The sequence below is a fragment of the Scyliorhinus torazame genome, chromosome 22 (genome assembly GCF_047496885.1).
Source record: "Scyliorhinus torazame isolate Kashiwa2021f chromosome 22, sScyTor2.1, whole genome shotgun sequence".
In the NCBI taxonomy this organism is placed as follows: Eukaryota; Metazoa; Chordata; class Chondrichthyes; order Carcharhiniformes; family Scyliorhinidae; genus Scyliorhinus; species Scyliorhinus torazame.
Genome location: NC_092728.1, coordinates 80769960 through 80784813, shown reverse-complemented (window position 1 = coordinate 80784813; position 14854 = coordinate 80769960). Strand labels below are relative to the sequence as shown.

At 37.9% G+C, this 14854-nt stretch overlaps 1 protein-coding gene across 1 annotated transcript in view; it reads left to right on the top strand.

Annotated features, from left to right (window-relative positions):
• The first annotated feature begins 1544 nt into the window (after nt 1-1544).
• LOC140399162 (nuclear receptor subfamily 5 group A member 2-like) overlaps nt 1545-14854 on the top strand; it is a 147721-nt gene continuing 134411 nt past the window's right edge. The window contains exons 1-3 of the mRNA XM_072488432.1: nt 1545-1731; nt 10036-10154; nt 10483-10624. Of these exons, the coding sequence (XP_072344533.1) occupies nt 1668-1731; nt 10036-10154; nt 10483-10624 (325 nt within the window). The 5' untranslated portion in view covers nt 1545-1667. The remainder of the gene's footprint in view (nt 1732-10035; nt 10155-10482; nt 10625-14854) is intronic.

Below are 14854 nucleotides of genomic sequence, written 5' to 3'. Positions count from 1 at the left end.
CAAATTAATAATCTTTTCCTTCTAAAGTTACTCTAAGCCGAGCAGGGCAGACTACACCGAACCAGACTCCACTTTTATACAGGACAGCCTTGGCTATACTAAACACAGCCCTCTTCTTTGCCAGCTCTGCAGCCACAACTTGCTAAAACCTGATGGTGTGGTCATAGTGCTCCTTTGCCCACCTTAGAATCCCTTCCTCCTCCTTGAGGCTGTGAAACTTCACTATCACCACACGTGGCGGATCCTCAGGATGAGTGTACGGTGGGCTCAGTCCAACTCAGGAGGGGATGTGAATCCACCCTCATTGGCCATCTTACCGAACATATTTTCTACCTACTCCATGTGCATTGGGCCTTCCATCCCCTCCAGCAGCCCCACAATTCGAATATTTTGCCTCCAGGATCTATTCTCTAGGTCGTTCATCTTGGCCTTCAGCGACTTGTTCACTTCAACCACCGGAAATAGCTCCCATTATAGTGAGGCAATCTGATCACTGTGGCTTGAAAGGGCAAGTCCATTTCTTTTATCGTGGCTCCATGGGCTTTCATTTGTTTTCCCCAGATCTTCTCAAATGGGGGCAAAGGCCTCTTCCATTGTTTCTGGATGCTTTTAAAATTCCTTTGCCAAGGTACTAGAAAGCACCTCGACCGTCAGTGAAATGGTCGGAGCACCAGAGACTGACTGCCATTTAACCTGTCAATGAACTCGGAGAGGCCTCAGATTCTGTCGACGAACTTCTGCTTTCCACCTTCTTTCCCCAGACACTTTTGGGCATTTCAGTCAAACAAAATCCTTATCACATTAAGTGTATGGGTTTTAGGGAGAAAACAACCCGTGGTACTAAGAATAGGGGCAAAAAGTACAGTACTCTAGCGGGAGCTACATTGTGCACGTCTTCCCCCTACATTACGCCACCAGAAGTCTATATTCAAAACAATTAACAGTGATGCAGTTTCCATAAACTACGGCAAAAATATTTTTAAAGGTTTTGCATTTTCAATAAAACTTTATTTGTCTTCGTCGTATAGGTTGCAAATTCCAGTTCCTAAATAAGTTTGTTAACTAGTTCAAAGGAACTCACACCTACTGCTACCTGCACATCTTTTCAAGTTTAGAGTAGGTTATGCACCATCAATTCATAGTTCAATGAGATATCCTTTTGGCATTCGTAAATCATCACACAAAAAGTGAAGCTAGTTTGAAGTCATGGATCTGTGCTGAAAATAGACAATTAACCATTTAAGGAAGTGAAATCCGTAAGTCCTTCCGACACAGACTTTCTTTTCATTTCATGATGTAAAATTCTTTCATTCATTCCCTCTCCACTAGGCTTGGTTAATTATTTCTTTTGTATTATCTGTGTTAGAAAAAAAAACCTTATCTCTTGTTCTGTCAGTTTGTAACCAGGATTTCTTATCATCCTCGATGAGATCACCTGACCAAAAGAGCCAATCAAATATTTAGAACAGTCCCTTATTCCTCTGACTAGCCCCATCATGATCTGGCCTGTACAGTTTACTGCAGCACTGACACACATCCTGATCAGAGTTCAGTAACAAGCATACCATCATAGTTTTCCAACTCATCTGATTTTTTTTGAATTGGAAGATATTTTTTTAACTAGGCCAGAGGTAAGGTTGTTTGGAGCAGACTCTCTTAAAGGAGTAATGTCTGGTAGTTCTTCTTTGGTTGCTCCCTGCAGTTCCATCAAGCAAATCGCTCCAGATACATGTAAGTATTTTCAAACATTTACAAAGGTTTGCTGTGTTACATCTAAGACTTGAAACACTGGAGAGTTCTGGTTAAATAAACAAGTTCATGATACTGCACTGTGAGATTATAAAATCGCGTTTTTGTAGCAGACGGTCTTTGAATTACAGAGTATTTTACATTCAAGCATGTCGAACTACAACTGGATTTTGGAATAGTAAGGTGTCTAGTAGGATGGTGGAAAACACGTTGAGATTATTCACTTCTAAGCCATTACATTTTATATAGATACTCCAGAAATATCGCCAGTCCAATTGTTAACAAAAGTAAATAAAATTAAACCTTAATGATTTCTTTCAATCTTACCTCTCAAGATGAATATGGCAAAATGTAAAATAGATTGTTTCTGAACTAACTTTAGAAAGAAATGGAGCAATAATGGAAAGAGTGAAAGAACCAGCCATATTTTTGTTACAATGCATTGTGCTGTCAAAATGTTAGGCTTGAGAACTGTGTCACACAATATATAATAGACTCATAAATTCATACTGTACAAATTATCTAATTTATTCACTTCTCTTACAAAGTAGAATTCCAATTGTTACTATTGTACAGTTTAGTTTGAGTGACAGCATAGAACTTGGAACAAGCAATATTTGCTTTACATGTGTTTAAAAGTACTCCAAAATGTTTTTTCAATGTTGTCCTTATAAAAAGGTTATGCAGGCATAGGCAATGCCAAGGATGATTTAACAGGACTTTGAGCATAAATTTCAAATACCTTTAATAATAACTCCACCCTTTTAGAATGCTCAGGCACTTGGTATTAATAAGCAAATGGTAAGTTTGCCTCTTGCTTGTTCTTTTAATAATGAAAATTACATTGCAATAGCAGTAGCAAAATTAATCAATAGAAAACACATTATATTCTAGAATAAAAGATTAACAGTGTAAATGTTTAGAGAATTACATATACAGCACCAAGAAATAACATACTTCATCCAAAGTTGTCATAAAAGTCCAAATATATTGTTTAATAAGCATTGTGTTACAAATATACTGCTTCAAAAAGAATACTTAAAACAATTAAATATAACTAGGCATGCAGGTAATCAAATGCTATCGACCAGCTGGAGATATTCAAATAACTAAAAAGGGTGGAAATTAAGTGATCACCATTTGTTTTACATGAGCTCAGAAACAGATTAAATTGATGCTATATTATTGTCAAATTACATCATTGTGGAGGTCTAAGGTGTTTGTACTTGTGGGACTCCTGTGCTTTTCAGAAATTGTTTGTACTTGTTTCAAAGAAACCATTTACAAAGTTAATTTAAGAGGTGCTGTCAATTGCCATGCACAACCAGATAAACCAAAATGAACATTTCAAGAAAATTGTTTAAAAAATTAATGCGCTGCACGCTTCACATATAGTTTATTGTTTACAAAGATTTCTTAAAGTAGAAATGCTTTCTCTGGTTTCATGGAGCCTCAAAGGACTAAATGTGCATTCACATTTGAAATAAAGTATTTTTAAGTAAATTACTATGTAAATTACAAAATTTCAAAGATATTGGGTGGTTATGACTAAATTGTAACTCCCAAATGTATTGTTTACATTGAATATTTTTATTTAAAAGGATGGGGACAGGGAATGGGGGGGGGGGGGGTGAGTTATTTATTGCACACGTTCAACATTATATACATACCACATCATACATAAATTGTAGTTGGAAATAATAAAGTTTAAATTTGATCAAAATGCATTTTCTTATTTTGAGATTGAATATCTTTGTGATACATATATTATCAATAGAAGAGGACAAATTTTATTCATTAAGTGCCTCACATTCTAACCAATCATCCATATTTATTCAAATAGATGTGTTCAATACTGAAGAAAATATCAGTATTTACTTTTTCAGCACATATTTTGAAAATATAATTTTATTACTTTATTCTCAAAATATTATAAACATTTCCATACATATTCATGCTTATATAAAATTTAATTTTGTGATAGACCGATATACAGAGGAGTGAACAGTGTCTTCCTAACAGTACAAAACTCATAGTGGAATACTGTTGTAAGAAGCATACTAAAAGTATCAGCAGTAATTATGCAATCAGATTCTGTTAGAGACTGTCCTATGCAAAGGTCTCACATCTCTGTTATGAGCTTTGTTCAAAAATAAGATTTCAAATATATTTTGACAAACAATAGTCAATTTTGAAACAGTAACTACATAGAAATTTCTGACAAGACTTTGTATTATCTGAGGGAAGCAATTTAACTATAATCTGTAAATGAATTATCATTGAGCCACACTGACATGAAAAGCTGCATTCAATATACTGAAGCAATCCAGAGTTCACTGTGATAAAAGATTTTTGGTTTCCCAGCTGCACCTACATCAGTGTGTCTTGTTTACCATGTTTATAAAATTACTACAACTTACATCCGTAAAGGAATTTTTAAATAAATAATAATGTTTATTCATAAGTTAATGCTAGTAATTACATGTCATGAAATTAGTTAAGATGCTTATGGAGATCATTTTTAAAATGTATACATACTATTAATATGTATACATAATATTAATATTACAAAAATACAGCATGTCTACATTTTTCTGCTCAGAGCTGTGTACCAGTTGTCGTGTAGTGCATGTTGTCTGCGTTTTTCCCTTTTTAAAAGACTTGTTGTATGAAGAGCTTTGACTTGTTGTATGAAGAGGTTTAACTAAAATGTGATTATTTTTATTTCCATTTTCAACATACAGGAGAGTTTGAAATGTAAAGGAGTCCCTGCTTACATATGTAGCCATTGCCTTTTCAACCACCTTCTGTATTACCAACATGTATTAAGCGATGATTTTACAAACAAATTTAACTAAAATTATTCGCAAGTATTCTGATGAATAACTTAATCTGATTGAGACAGCAGCATATGTTTGTTTTAATGATATTTGAAAAGATTTGTACTAAGCTGCCCCTTCTCGTCTAGTGATGCACCCATAGTAATTGCTCATCACATGCATGTTATCAAAAACAGGTTTAAAATTACCTTGTTGCAGATTATGTCCACTGCAATGCTGATTCTGGCTCTTCCCAATTCTTTCAAAAATACCTAAAATAAATAGTAACTCTTAATATTTTTCATAAAAGATAATGCATTAGGGGGTGAGAACAACAGCAGCTGTTGGAATGTTGCAGTGGCAACGTTCATGTTTCGATGTTGATTAACTAACTCGAGGCCTGGGGTTCTTGAGGACAGGGATGGGAAACAAAGGCAGACAGAAGAAAGAGGTCAATGGGACAGAACCAGGAGTGAAATGAAAACAGCACTTCAGGAATAAAGCCAAAAGATAGAGCAGGACAAAGCTCAGGATATTACAGAATCAGCAAAATAGAAAAAAATGTAAATAAAGACACAATAGATGAACTGAAAGAGAGTCAAAAATAAAAGAAAAAGAAATAAAACAAAGCAAAGAAAATAAAAGTCATGGAAAGATAGGTAAAGAATTAAAAGACAGAGAAGCAACAAAAGAACACAATCAAAAAAGAAACAAAACTGTAGAGAGATGGCGAAATAAAGTATAAGCAAAGCGATAAATAAGAGTGAATGTCAGAAAGAAAGCATTTCATGAGTCAAAAAACAAAGACAGGGAAAGGAAATAGAAAAAGTATTATCACAGAAAGGGACAAATTATTTTAACAGCCACATACCTTGTTAAGGTCAGTCCACCTTATTAAATATTTAAAGAATTTTAAAATGTGTTTGCCTTACTACCCACTCATCAATCATAAGACTATTAACACAGCATTTACTGAATAGTAGATAACTATCTAACTTCCAGTTCGGTTGACTTTTTAAAATTTAAACTTTGGTAACACTATCACTGAAAATTGAAAATCTGTGAAATTCCTTTACAAAGAACTGTATTTATTAGGTATCAAGATAAATGCCAAACACAATTGAAAGTAGAAAATATAAATTAGAATGTTACATTTAAATTATAATATCTACTGGCTGTGATCAATCCTGGGGATTAGCAGCATGTCAAGGATCAGTGGTATTCTTTTATCAATATCAAACGACATTATTTGTACCATGTTGTAAATGTCATTACAAATCACTGGTAATGTCAAAAACAGGACTCTAAGGTCAAACCACCTTCAAAAAAATTAACCATTTCTTCTTTCAGAAAACACCAAGGAAAGAAAGCAATCTTGATATTTAATTTAAATGTTCACATATGTAAACATCTGGATGATTAGTTTGGAAACCACTCGTTTCCCCCATCCATTGATCTCTTAGCAATCCACAGCCCTTCCATGTGAAATTGGTCCCACTTACTTTTTTCCTTCAAGATCATTCCTGAACTCAGAATTCAAAAATAATCAGGAAATAACAAAAGTATCCGTAAAAGTGGCTATGCAACTGTCAGGTTGTCATAAAAATCCAACCAGTTTACATGTCCGTTAGGGAAGAAAAACTGCTGTCGTTATCCATTCTGTGAGGTTAGATCCACATCAATCTCGTTGACTCCTGGCCGCCTTCTAAAGTGGGCTTGCAAGGCACTCGGCAGTATCAAACTGTTCAAAATAGAAGGAAGGCCCATCACCATTTTTTTTTCAAAGCAACTAATGACATGCTGCCCTTGCCACCTTCCAAGACCAGGCCCTTGTGTGGTCGTATCTTTTTTTTTAATGTTGTGCTTGAGGTGTGGGCCATTGGGGGAATGAAATGCGTCTACTTACTTCATCGTAGCAAAGCAAGATAGTGTCAGGAACAGTGGCAACAATGTCACAATGATCACCTGAGCACATTAGTACAGGGCATGAAGAAATAAATAGTGCTCGAGGCCACCTCTTTTAACCTGTCTTAAGGCACTGGCAACTCAGGCTGGTAAGTTCAGAAAGGGAATCAAACCCAGCCCGGAGGTGGGGGACACGTTCCCAATGGAGGGGCCAGAGCTCAATCACAGCCAGCTGGCACGAGGCGCGCGCTGCCTCGCGCTCCATGCTGATTGGCCCCCAAGTGTATCAGTGAGTACGGCCGAGGGGGCGGGGGGGAGATTCGGCGCCTGATTGCTTCAGCGCGCTGTCAGTCAGAACGGTCGCGGTCCAATGAGGTGCGGGGGCCGGGGTGGGGGCGGGAGCTGCCTATTCTGCAGCCCCCTTTACCTGCGGGGAGCGGCCACATGGTTTAATCTCAGTCACATTTGGGGGGGGGGGGGGGGGGGCAGGTTACATCAGAGAGCCAACCTCCCTTTGTAAGCGCTGTCAAAAAGTCTTCTGTTTTAAAAGTGAATGAAAAATAGCTCCTGACTGCAAGACAGTTACACCAAGTCACTCCCCCGGAAATGTTGCAGTTTCTTAGCAGAGACGTAAAGTTATTGTAGGGGAGTGGGGGGAGCAATGTTAGTGGCTCCTTCTGGAATATCACATTTAATATTTAATCTCTTGTGCAAAATGACCCCAATTAGCCGCTGGGTTTCTTTATTTCCTTGTCAAAAAAATCCCAATAAGGTTTCCAGTGAATTGTCTTTAAAAAGGGCGCTTCTTAGTTCAGAATGGCAAATCCTTCCACATTTCACTCTCTGGAAAAATGATACTGTTTAAAATGTAATCATTTAAAGAATAGCTGGTTACACGTGTGCCTCGCTGTGATGACTGCCTGATACACGGAGACAGGTTGTAAATCGGCGCGATTGTCAGGTCTGAGATGTCATTAGACTGTTTGATACGAGCGCATAAACTGCACAGACAGTAAGATGGTTGGTGACGTTTTCTGTGCGGATTCATCCAGTTTGTGTAGCTGATCTTGATTTTTAATAAAGTGTTTTTTTCAATTCAGACAGATCTTCATTTATGGCCTGGGTGCTGACTTCAGCGAGTGTGTGTGTGGATTTCTGAACTGAACCCAAGTGTTTAAAGGGCAGGGGGTCTGTCTTGCAGCTGAACATGAAATGCATCAGCTTTATTTTTCTAATAAATTGCTCGGTACAGAAGGATTTGGCGCGGCGCGGAGCTAACACTAAATTGACGAGTTAAACTTGGATATAATTTTCGGAATATATATTTTAAACGCCTGTTGAATAAAATGGGATTCAAGCACGTTATCTACCAACTTCCTGTGTAGAATGGCCCGGCAACTGTAAAGTACACAGAAGGATTTTGAGTTAATGAAATGCCATCAGATTAAATTAGGGACAATTTTCTCTCCGGCTCCTGATCTTTACAAAATGTAAACAAGATCTTGCTTTCTGATCTATTTTCATACTTTAACATGCTGCAATAAATTCCAGGTGTAACCTGCTATTTGGCCTCGACTTGCCTTTCTTTGCCTGATTCTCCTGATCGAATCCATTGCCGCTATTGCTTCACTATTGCTACAATAATTTTTGTTAATATACAGTGCAGATGCTCTGGTTCACGTTAAAACTACAAGTGACCAAACCATGTAACCCCCGCATAAATGCCGAACCGTCCACTCACTCGTATTATATCCCACTTACTCTGCCTTTTCACCCCAAAAACGACGACGCTGGGGGGGGGGGGGGGGGGCGGGTCGGGAAGCCCATTTAGTTTTTGCTACATGACTTTCACATTTAAGTTTGTAATAAAGATAATATTCGAAATAAACTTCCGTTTCAGTTTGTTTCACATCCAATGGTGAATAAACTGATTCGAAGAAAGGTGGCACTTGCAAGGCGGTCTGCGGTAAATTGTCCACTTACAGGACCTTTCGTTTAAATAAAAGGTGTTGATTCCAAAGCACAGGACTGTTCGAAGCGATTGTGTTAATATCGCACCGTTCAAAAATAAATGACAATTAAGAAAATAATAACGTTAAAACCATACTTGACCATCATTTTGTCTTGGATTTCCACGCTTTTCTTAACATTGCCCACATGCCAGTGGTGAAACAATTAAGCATTAATATTTAGGAAGAGGATTGATCTTCTTGGCATGTTCAAAGGCTGAAGTAATGGAGTGTCCGCGACCTTATTGTACTCGTAATATTAATAAGTGGAGCGACTTGGTTTATTTGGCACCAATGTGTTTCTGGTTTTTCGGGCTCCGCCAGGCATTGAAGGGTAAATGCTAAACGAGTATCATTCCAACACTGAACTTAGGTTATTCGTTAAACGTGGGCCATTATTATTGTGTGGCTTAACCCTGACTCTGATTGTAGTCAATAATATGAGCCGAGGCTGAGACTTTCAGGAATACATTTTCAATGGGTTCATTATGGAATAGGTAGACAGAGCTTAATGCTACTTGTACGACCAATTATTAATTATAGGAGAAACATGGCTCATTAGCCGAATAATGTCTGACACGGGCGATTGCTTTTCTTGATAACTAGGGAGGGAGGATATAATTCAACTTTTTTTTTCCAGAGGAGTGGGTAGTTAGGACGAATAAAACAAATCCCCTCTCAGTTTAAAAAAATACAATTTGGGGGAGGTCTTTGTTGCTTCCCATGTTTTGAATTTCGTGCAGTTTGACCTATTTTGGCTTGTGTCTTCCAAATCAATCCATCGAATTCCAGTCTGTATTTTAGTGTGAGCTTTTGAAAGCTTCAAACTCCCTCTTCATCCAGTGCATTCTCTCCTCCTCCATTCCAGGATAAACAGATCATCAAATTTTTTTTTTACAGGTTTTAGTATCTATTATTGTTGGTTGATACGTTGCTGGGCAGAATGGAGTTTGTATTAACGATTTTATTGAGTGGTTACAGATTTAATGAATGTGTATCACATTTAGAATGTATTGGATCTAAGCGCCACCAGATAGGCATCAATCCAATAATAGTTTGTGGAAAGCTACAGAGGAAGAGAGCGCGACTCTTTCCCACAATATTTGTTGATGTTGAAAGACATTTTTGCGAACAATGTTGTGGAACGCACTGATTTAAAAAAAAATAATAAATGCTCATTTGCTTAATAACTAAGATATTTGAATATTAGTTTGTGTTATCGCTTTATAAATGCGAGATGAGAGTACACCAGTGGAAATGTACACAACCCCCAAATAATCATTTGTTATCGATGCTTCGATAGGAGCATTTCTCAGTTACGTCTGTGGGCTGGTCAGCGTCTCCATGGCAAACTGATGTGTGATTTGTGAGCTTTCTATAAATTACTGTCTTCAGAGAGCGTCAGAAGCAAAAGGCATTTCTCAATAGCCAACTTCGGTTATATGTGGGACCACCCGGCTCGAACCCCTTGTGTGTGTTTGTGCGTGTGAGAAAGAGACAGTTATATCACAAAAAAATTCACTGCCGACCTAATTTTTATTTCTCCTGTTCAGCCCGTCAGTTCAAGGTGATGGACTACATTTATGATGATGACCTGGATGAACTGTGTCCAGTTTGTGGAGATAAAGTATCCGGTTATCACTATGGTTTACTGACCTGTGAAAGTTGCAAGGTGAGTTTAAAAGTGTTCCATTTCGGAAGGTATTTTCAATCAGGGTTTTTTTGTTATTTCACAAACTCCCTTTACTCAATTATAAAATCATTTCAGACCGAATTGATCTCAACCGATCGAGCAAACGGCGGGAGTAATGAGGGGGAGCCAATCAGTAACGTCAACCTTTAAATGATATGCAATAAATAATAAATAATAAATAAATAAAACCATAAACGAAGGTGTAAAGAGAAACGGAGGGATTGCTGTGGCGGGATCGCCGTTCCCTGTTTGCTTCACCGGGATTAATTTCATTTGCAGTAAATAACTTTCCAACTTCTTCCCTTAGGGATTTTTCAAGAGGACAGTTCAGAATAACAAGCGCTACACTTGCACCGAGAATCAGAATTGCAAAATAGATAAAACACAAAGGAAGAGATGCCCATATTGCCGTTTTCAGAAATGTCTGACAGTGGGGATGAGGTTAGAAGGTGAGATGTGCATTTTGTTTTACTGTTTAAAATGATTTCATGTAAATACCTAAATTAACGGGACCAGGTTTTTCACCAATTAATAACGTTTGGATGAGTATTTGAAAGCAGGCTGAGGTTAAGGTGACAGTCACGTACAGGGCCTTCCTGACCATCCCAGTCAAAATGATTTTCATTATTTTTTTCTAAACAATATATTGAAAGGTGCATCCATCAAAACAAGTTGTTTCTTCAAACTTAAAACGCCTTTAAGTGAGATGAGCTGTGATCGCGTTTGCATTAGCCGAAATGATATGTGGCATAAATATATTTAAATACACATCACAGCCACCAAATTTCTCCTCTATACTCACTCGTCGGAGGCGCGAGTGTCCCGTGGAATCGTCCATTTTTACTGAGTGGGAGGTGTAATGAATCTGCTCCTGTGTACATTAACGAACGTGTATTCTATTATTATTCTATTAATTCTATTATTATTAATGGAATATTTACAATGGAAACTTCTGAGCAGGTCTAGTCAGAGTGTCGCAGATGTTCAATTTAGGCGTCCAGAGACAGACTTCAGCATTTATATTGTGCAGTAAAATGGACATTTTATACGACCCAGAAATGCACATCGTGGTTGGAGTTGTCCAAATGGGTTGATTTAGGATTAATGTACTTTCCAGGATTTCCCCTTCAAAACGTGTCATTAATTGTTTGCATGGGGGGGGGGGGGGGGGGCGGGGGGTGATAATTGCCACTTTACAATGAGAGAAAATGTGAGACTTGCGGAGATCGACAGCGAACAAATTGCCAATCATCTCCAGGTCATAAAAAAAAGACAGAATTTAAGCATTTTCTGAAATATGTTTTAAGCGTTCCACCATTGAGATTCAAATAGAAGTGTAGGAGCTCACAGAAATAACAAGTTATCAGGGAAAATTGAATTTTGCCCTTTGTTATAATAACAGACAAGTGACTCAACAATGAAAACGCTGAATTTGTTACATTACATTTCATTTTAAAAACAAGTACTTTCATGCTTATGCCACAAAAATTTAGAAAACTCAAGATACAAGTGCAAAATATGCATATTATATACAGTGTTGAAACACATGTATACTTGAATATTTTAAAATAATTTAAGATCAGGCTAGCTGTGGAAAATTCTGAGAAGTATTTTTGAATAGTGTAGTTTGGAGTTTTATTGAAGTGATAGGCCATTGATACGTGTGAATTGCTAAAATTGAGTTCACATTGGCACCACTTAATGTTTAGTTTTAAACCGGGTCCTTCTTGAGTGCTTTTTCTTGTTAGGTTTGGTTAGGTTGTGACTGGTTTGATCTTTTTTCCCCCCCTGTGGTTTATGAAGGTCACTATCTATATAAACTCTGAGGGTCTACAAGCATATAAAATATACAGACCGTTCAAAAATAAAATCACTTTGGAAAACAAACTGCAAGAATATTTCTAAGATACTATACTCTGGAAATATTTGACTTGCCAATTGATGTCCCAATATGTTTTATTTGATATTTTCTGTGCTCCCTGCAACCTCCAGGGACAAATTTCAGAGATATTTGTGCCCATTAATGTAATTCTGTCTACACACAAACCAAGACAAGGAACGAAGAAACAACTCATACCTGGAATGGCAAGGTGGTGGATATGGTTTTCTAGAAGGTTGTGATTCAATCAGTTAGAGGCATTCATTCACCTCAATTGAGTTTGCAATCGTGCAATTTCATTTTAGTGAAAAATTGTTAATGTCCATACGGCTATGTGTCTGTTCTGCTCCTGAATTATGTAGCAGTAAACACAAATATATAGGTGACATTTGGGATCATTTCCGATGTTACTCATTAAGATATTGAAGGTAGCATGAAGCCCTTGGTCATGAATAAAGCAGGGTCTTTAAAGATGTACCTGCTCAAGATTGTATGGATGATATGGCTGTGATTTCCTTAAATTTCTATTTTGTAGCTACTGCTCCCCTTTGATATTCCACATTACATTGTAAAAACAACATAGCAGTATGTCCATATTAGCGATCGGCAACCTATGCAAGTGATTGGGCCGCACCAGTGGCCCTCCTTCATCTCAGTGGGCCGCAAGATTGAAATTGGGCTTGTTCACTAACCATGAATAAGATTGAATACATTTAACACATGCTGAATATTTCATGACAAGTTATAGAAAATGCTTAATCATTCATATAGGAATAGAACTGCCATCAACGTCAAGTGGCAGAAGTAAAAAAAAGTAACATTTGATTGGATGCGGACAATCAATTATGTGCAATCAGCACACAACTAATTTCACTCGCCCTTACTTTACGTACGTATCACAACAGTTATACTGAACGGATAAAAAGCCACACAGATGGAAATCGCAGAATGAGGCAAATCTGTGTGGACAAAAGTCAACAAAATGTCTTGTGGGCCACACTCAGAACCCTGATGGGCCACAGGTTGCCCACCGATGATCTAGACTGCTTAATTTCTCTATTTCGTTGAGTGAAATCTTAGCACTATGTAGTTGCTTGGTTCACGTAAAAACATTGCACACCAATTTTAACAATTAGTAAAGAAGAACAGCTAGCTTGTTAGTGTGTGAGTAGAGAATTTCAAGTAATTCTAGACATATTTAATTTGTTGTGCAAAGTAGCCACACAAAGAGGCAATAAACTGAGGGATACAGAGGTTGTTACCAATATTTTAATGAAATGAACTGCAAGTAAAGAAAAGATTTTGAACTTGTTAAGGCCCCTTCTTGAAACAATACTAAGATATTGCAGGTTACAGAGGGATATAGATAAGCTGCAGAGCTGGGCTGAGAGGTGGCAAGTGGAGTTTAATGTAGAGAAGTGTGAGGTGATTCACTTTGGAAGGAATAACAGGAATGCGGAATATTTGGCTAATGGTAAAGTTCTTGGAAGTGTGGATGAGCAGAGGGATCTAGGTGTCCATGTACATAGATCCCTGAAAGTTGCCACCCAGGTTGATAGGGTTGTGAAGAAGGTCTATGGAGTGTTGGCCTTTATTGGTAGAGGGATTGAGTTCCGGAGTCAGGAGGTCATGTTGCAGCTGTACAAAACTCTGGTACGGCCGCATTTGGAGTATTGCGTACAGTTCTGGTCACCGCATTATAGGAAGGACGTGGAGGCTTTGGAGCGGGTGCAGAGGAGATTTACCAGGATGTTGCCTGGTATGGAGGGAAAATCTTATGAGGAAAGGCTGATGGACTTGAGGTTGTTTTCGTTGGAGAGAAGAAGGTTAAGAGGAGACTTAATAGAGGCATACAAAATGATCAGGGGGTTAGATAGGGTGGACAGTGAGAGCCTTCTCCCGTGGATGGAAATGGCTGGCACGAGGGGACATAGCTTTAAACTGAGGGGTAATAGATATAGGACAGAGGTCAGAGGTAGGTTCTTTACGCAAAGAGTAGTGAGGCCGTGGAATGCCCTACCTGCAACAGTAGTGAACTCGCCAACATTGAGGGCATTTAAAAGTTTATTGGATAAACATATGGATGATAATGGCATAGTGTAGGTTAGATGGCTTTTGTTTCGGTGCAATATCGTGGGCCGAAGGGCCTGTACTGCGCTGTATCGTTCTATGTTCTATGTTCTAAATCATTACAGAAAATTCAACTTTAGGGTATATGTTAATTATACTGAAAAAATGTAGCCCGGGTCAAAACACTTGCAAAAAGTTGGCTTGATGCTGTAGGCAGTAGAGAACTTTCCCCCAGTGCAGAAATCCATGGAATAGATGCAATGTGGGGCACAGTTGAAATAATCAACTGAGGAAACTCATTTTACTTTATTGAATTGGACTTTGTCTTAACCCATTATCCAGTTACATCAATAGTGCCTGAACTGACAGTGCTCCTTCTCGCAGGCAGGAGGATCGAGGATAGTGATGAGACGCCTCTAAAAAGGAGAAAGTGAAGGACGATAGAGCAAAAATAAAAGCATTACAAATTAGTTGTGACCATGTAGATGCAGACTCACATTTAAATTTGGACACTTTAAAGTAAACTACAGTCTGACTTTTTCCCTTTTACAAAGACAAAGCGTTATTAAATGATACAGAAGTATAGCACTAGAGTACAAAACATTGCCAGGCCATGCTTAGAAGGACATTTAATTAATTTGTAACATTAACTGGGACATTTCAGTTATTTCTGGCTCTGGGAAGGACTGAGCAGGGCCCTTGGAATAAGCAAAACATCTTACTTTTCAGC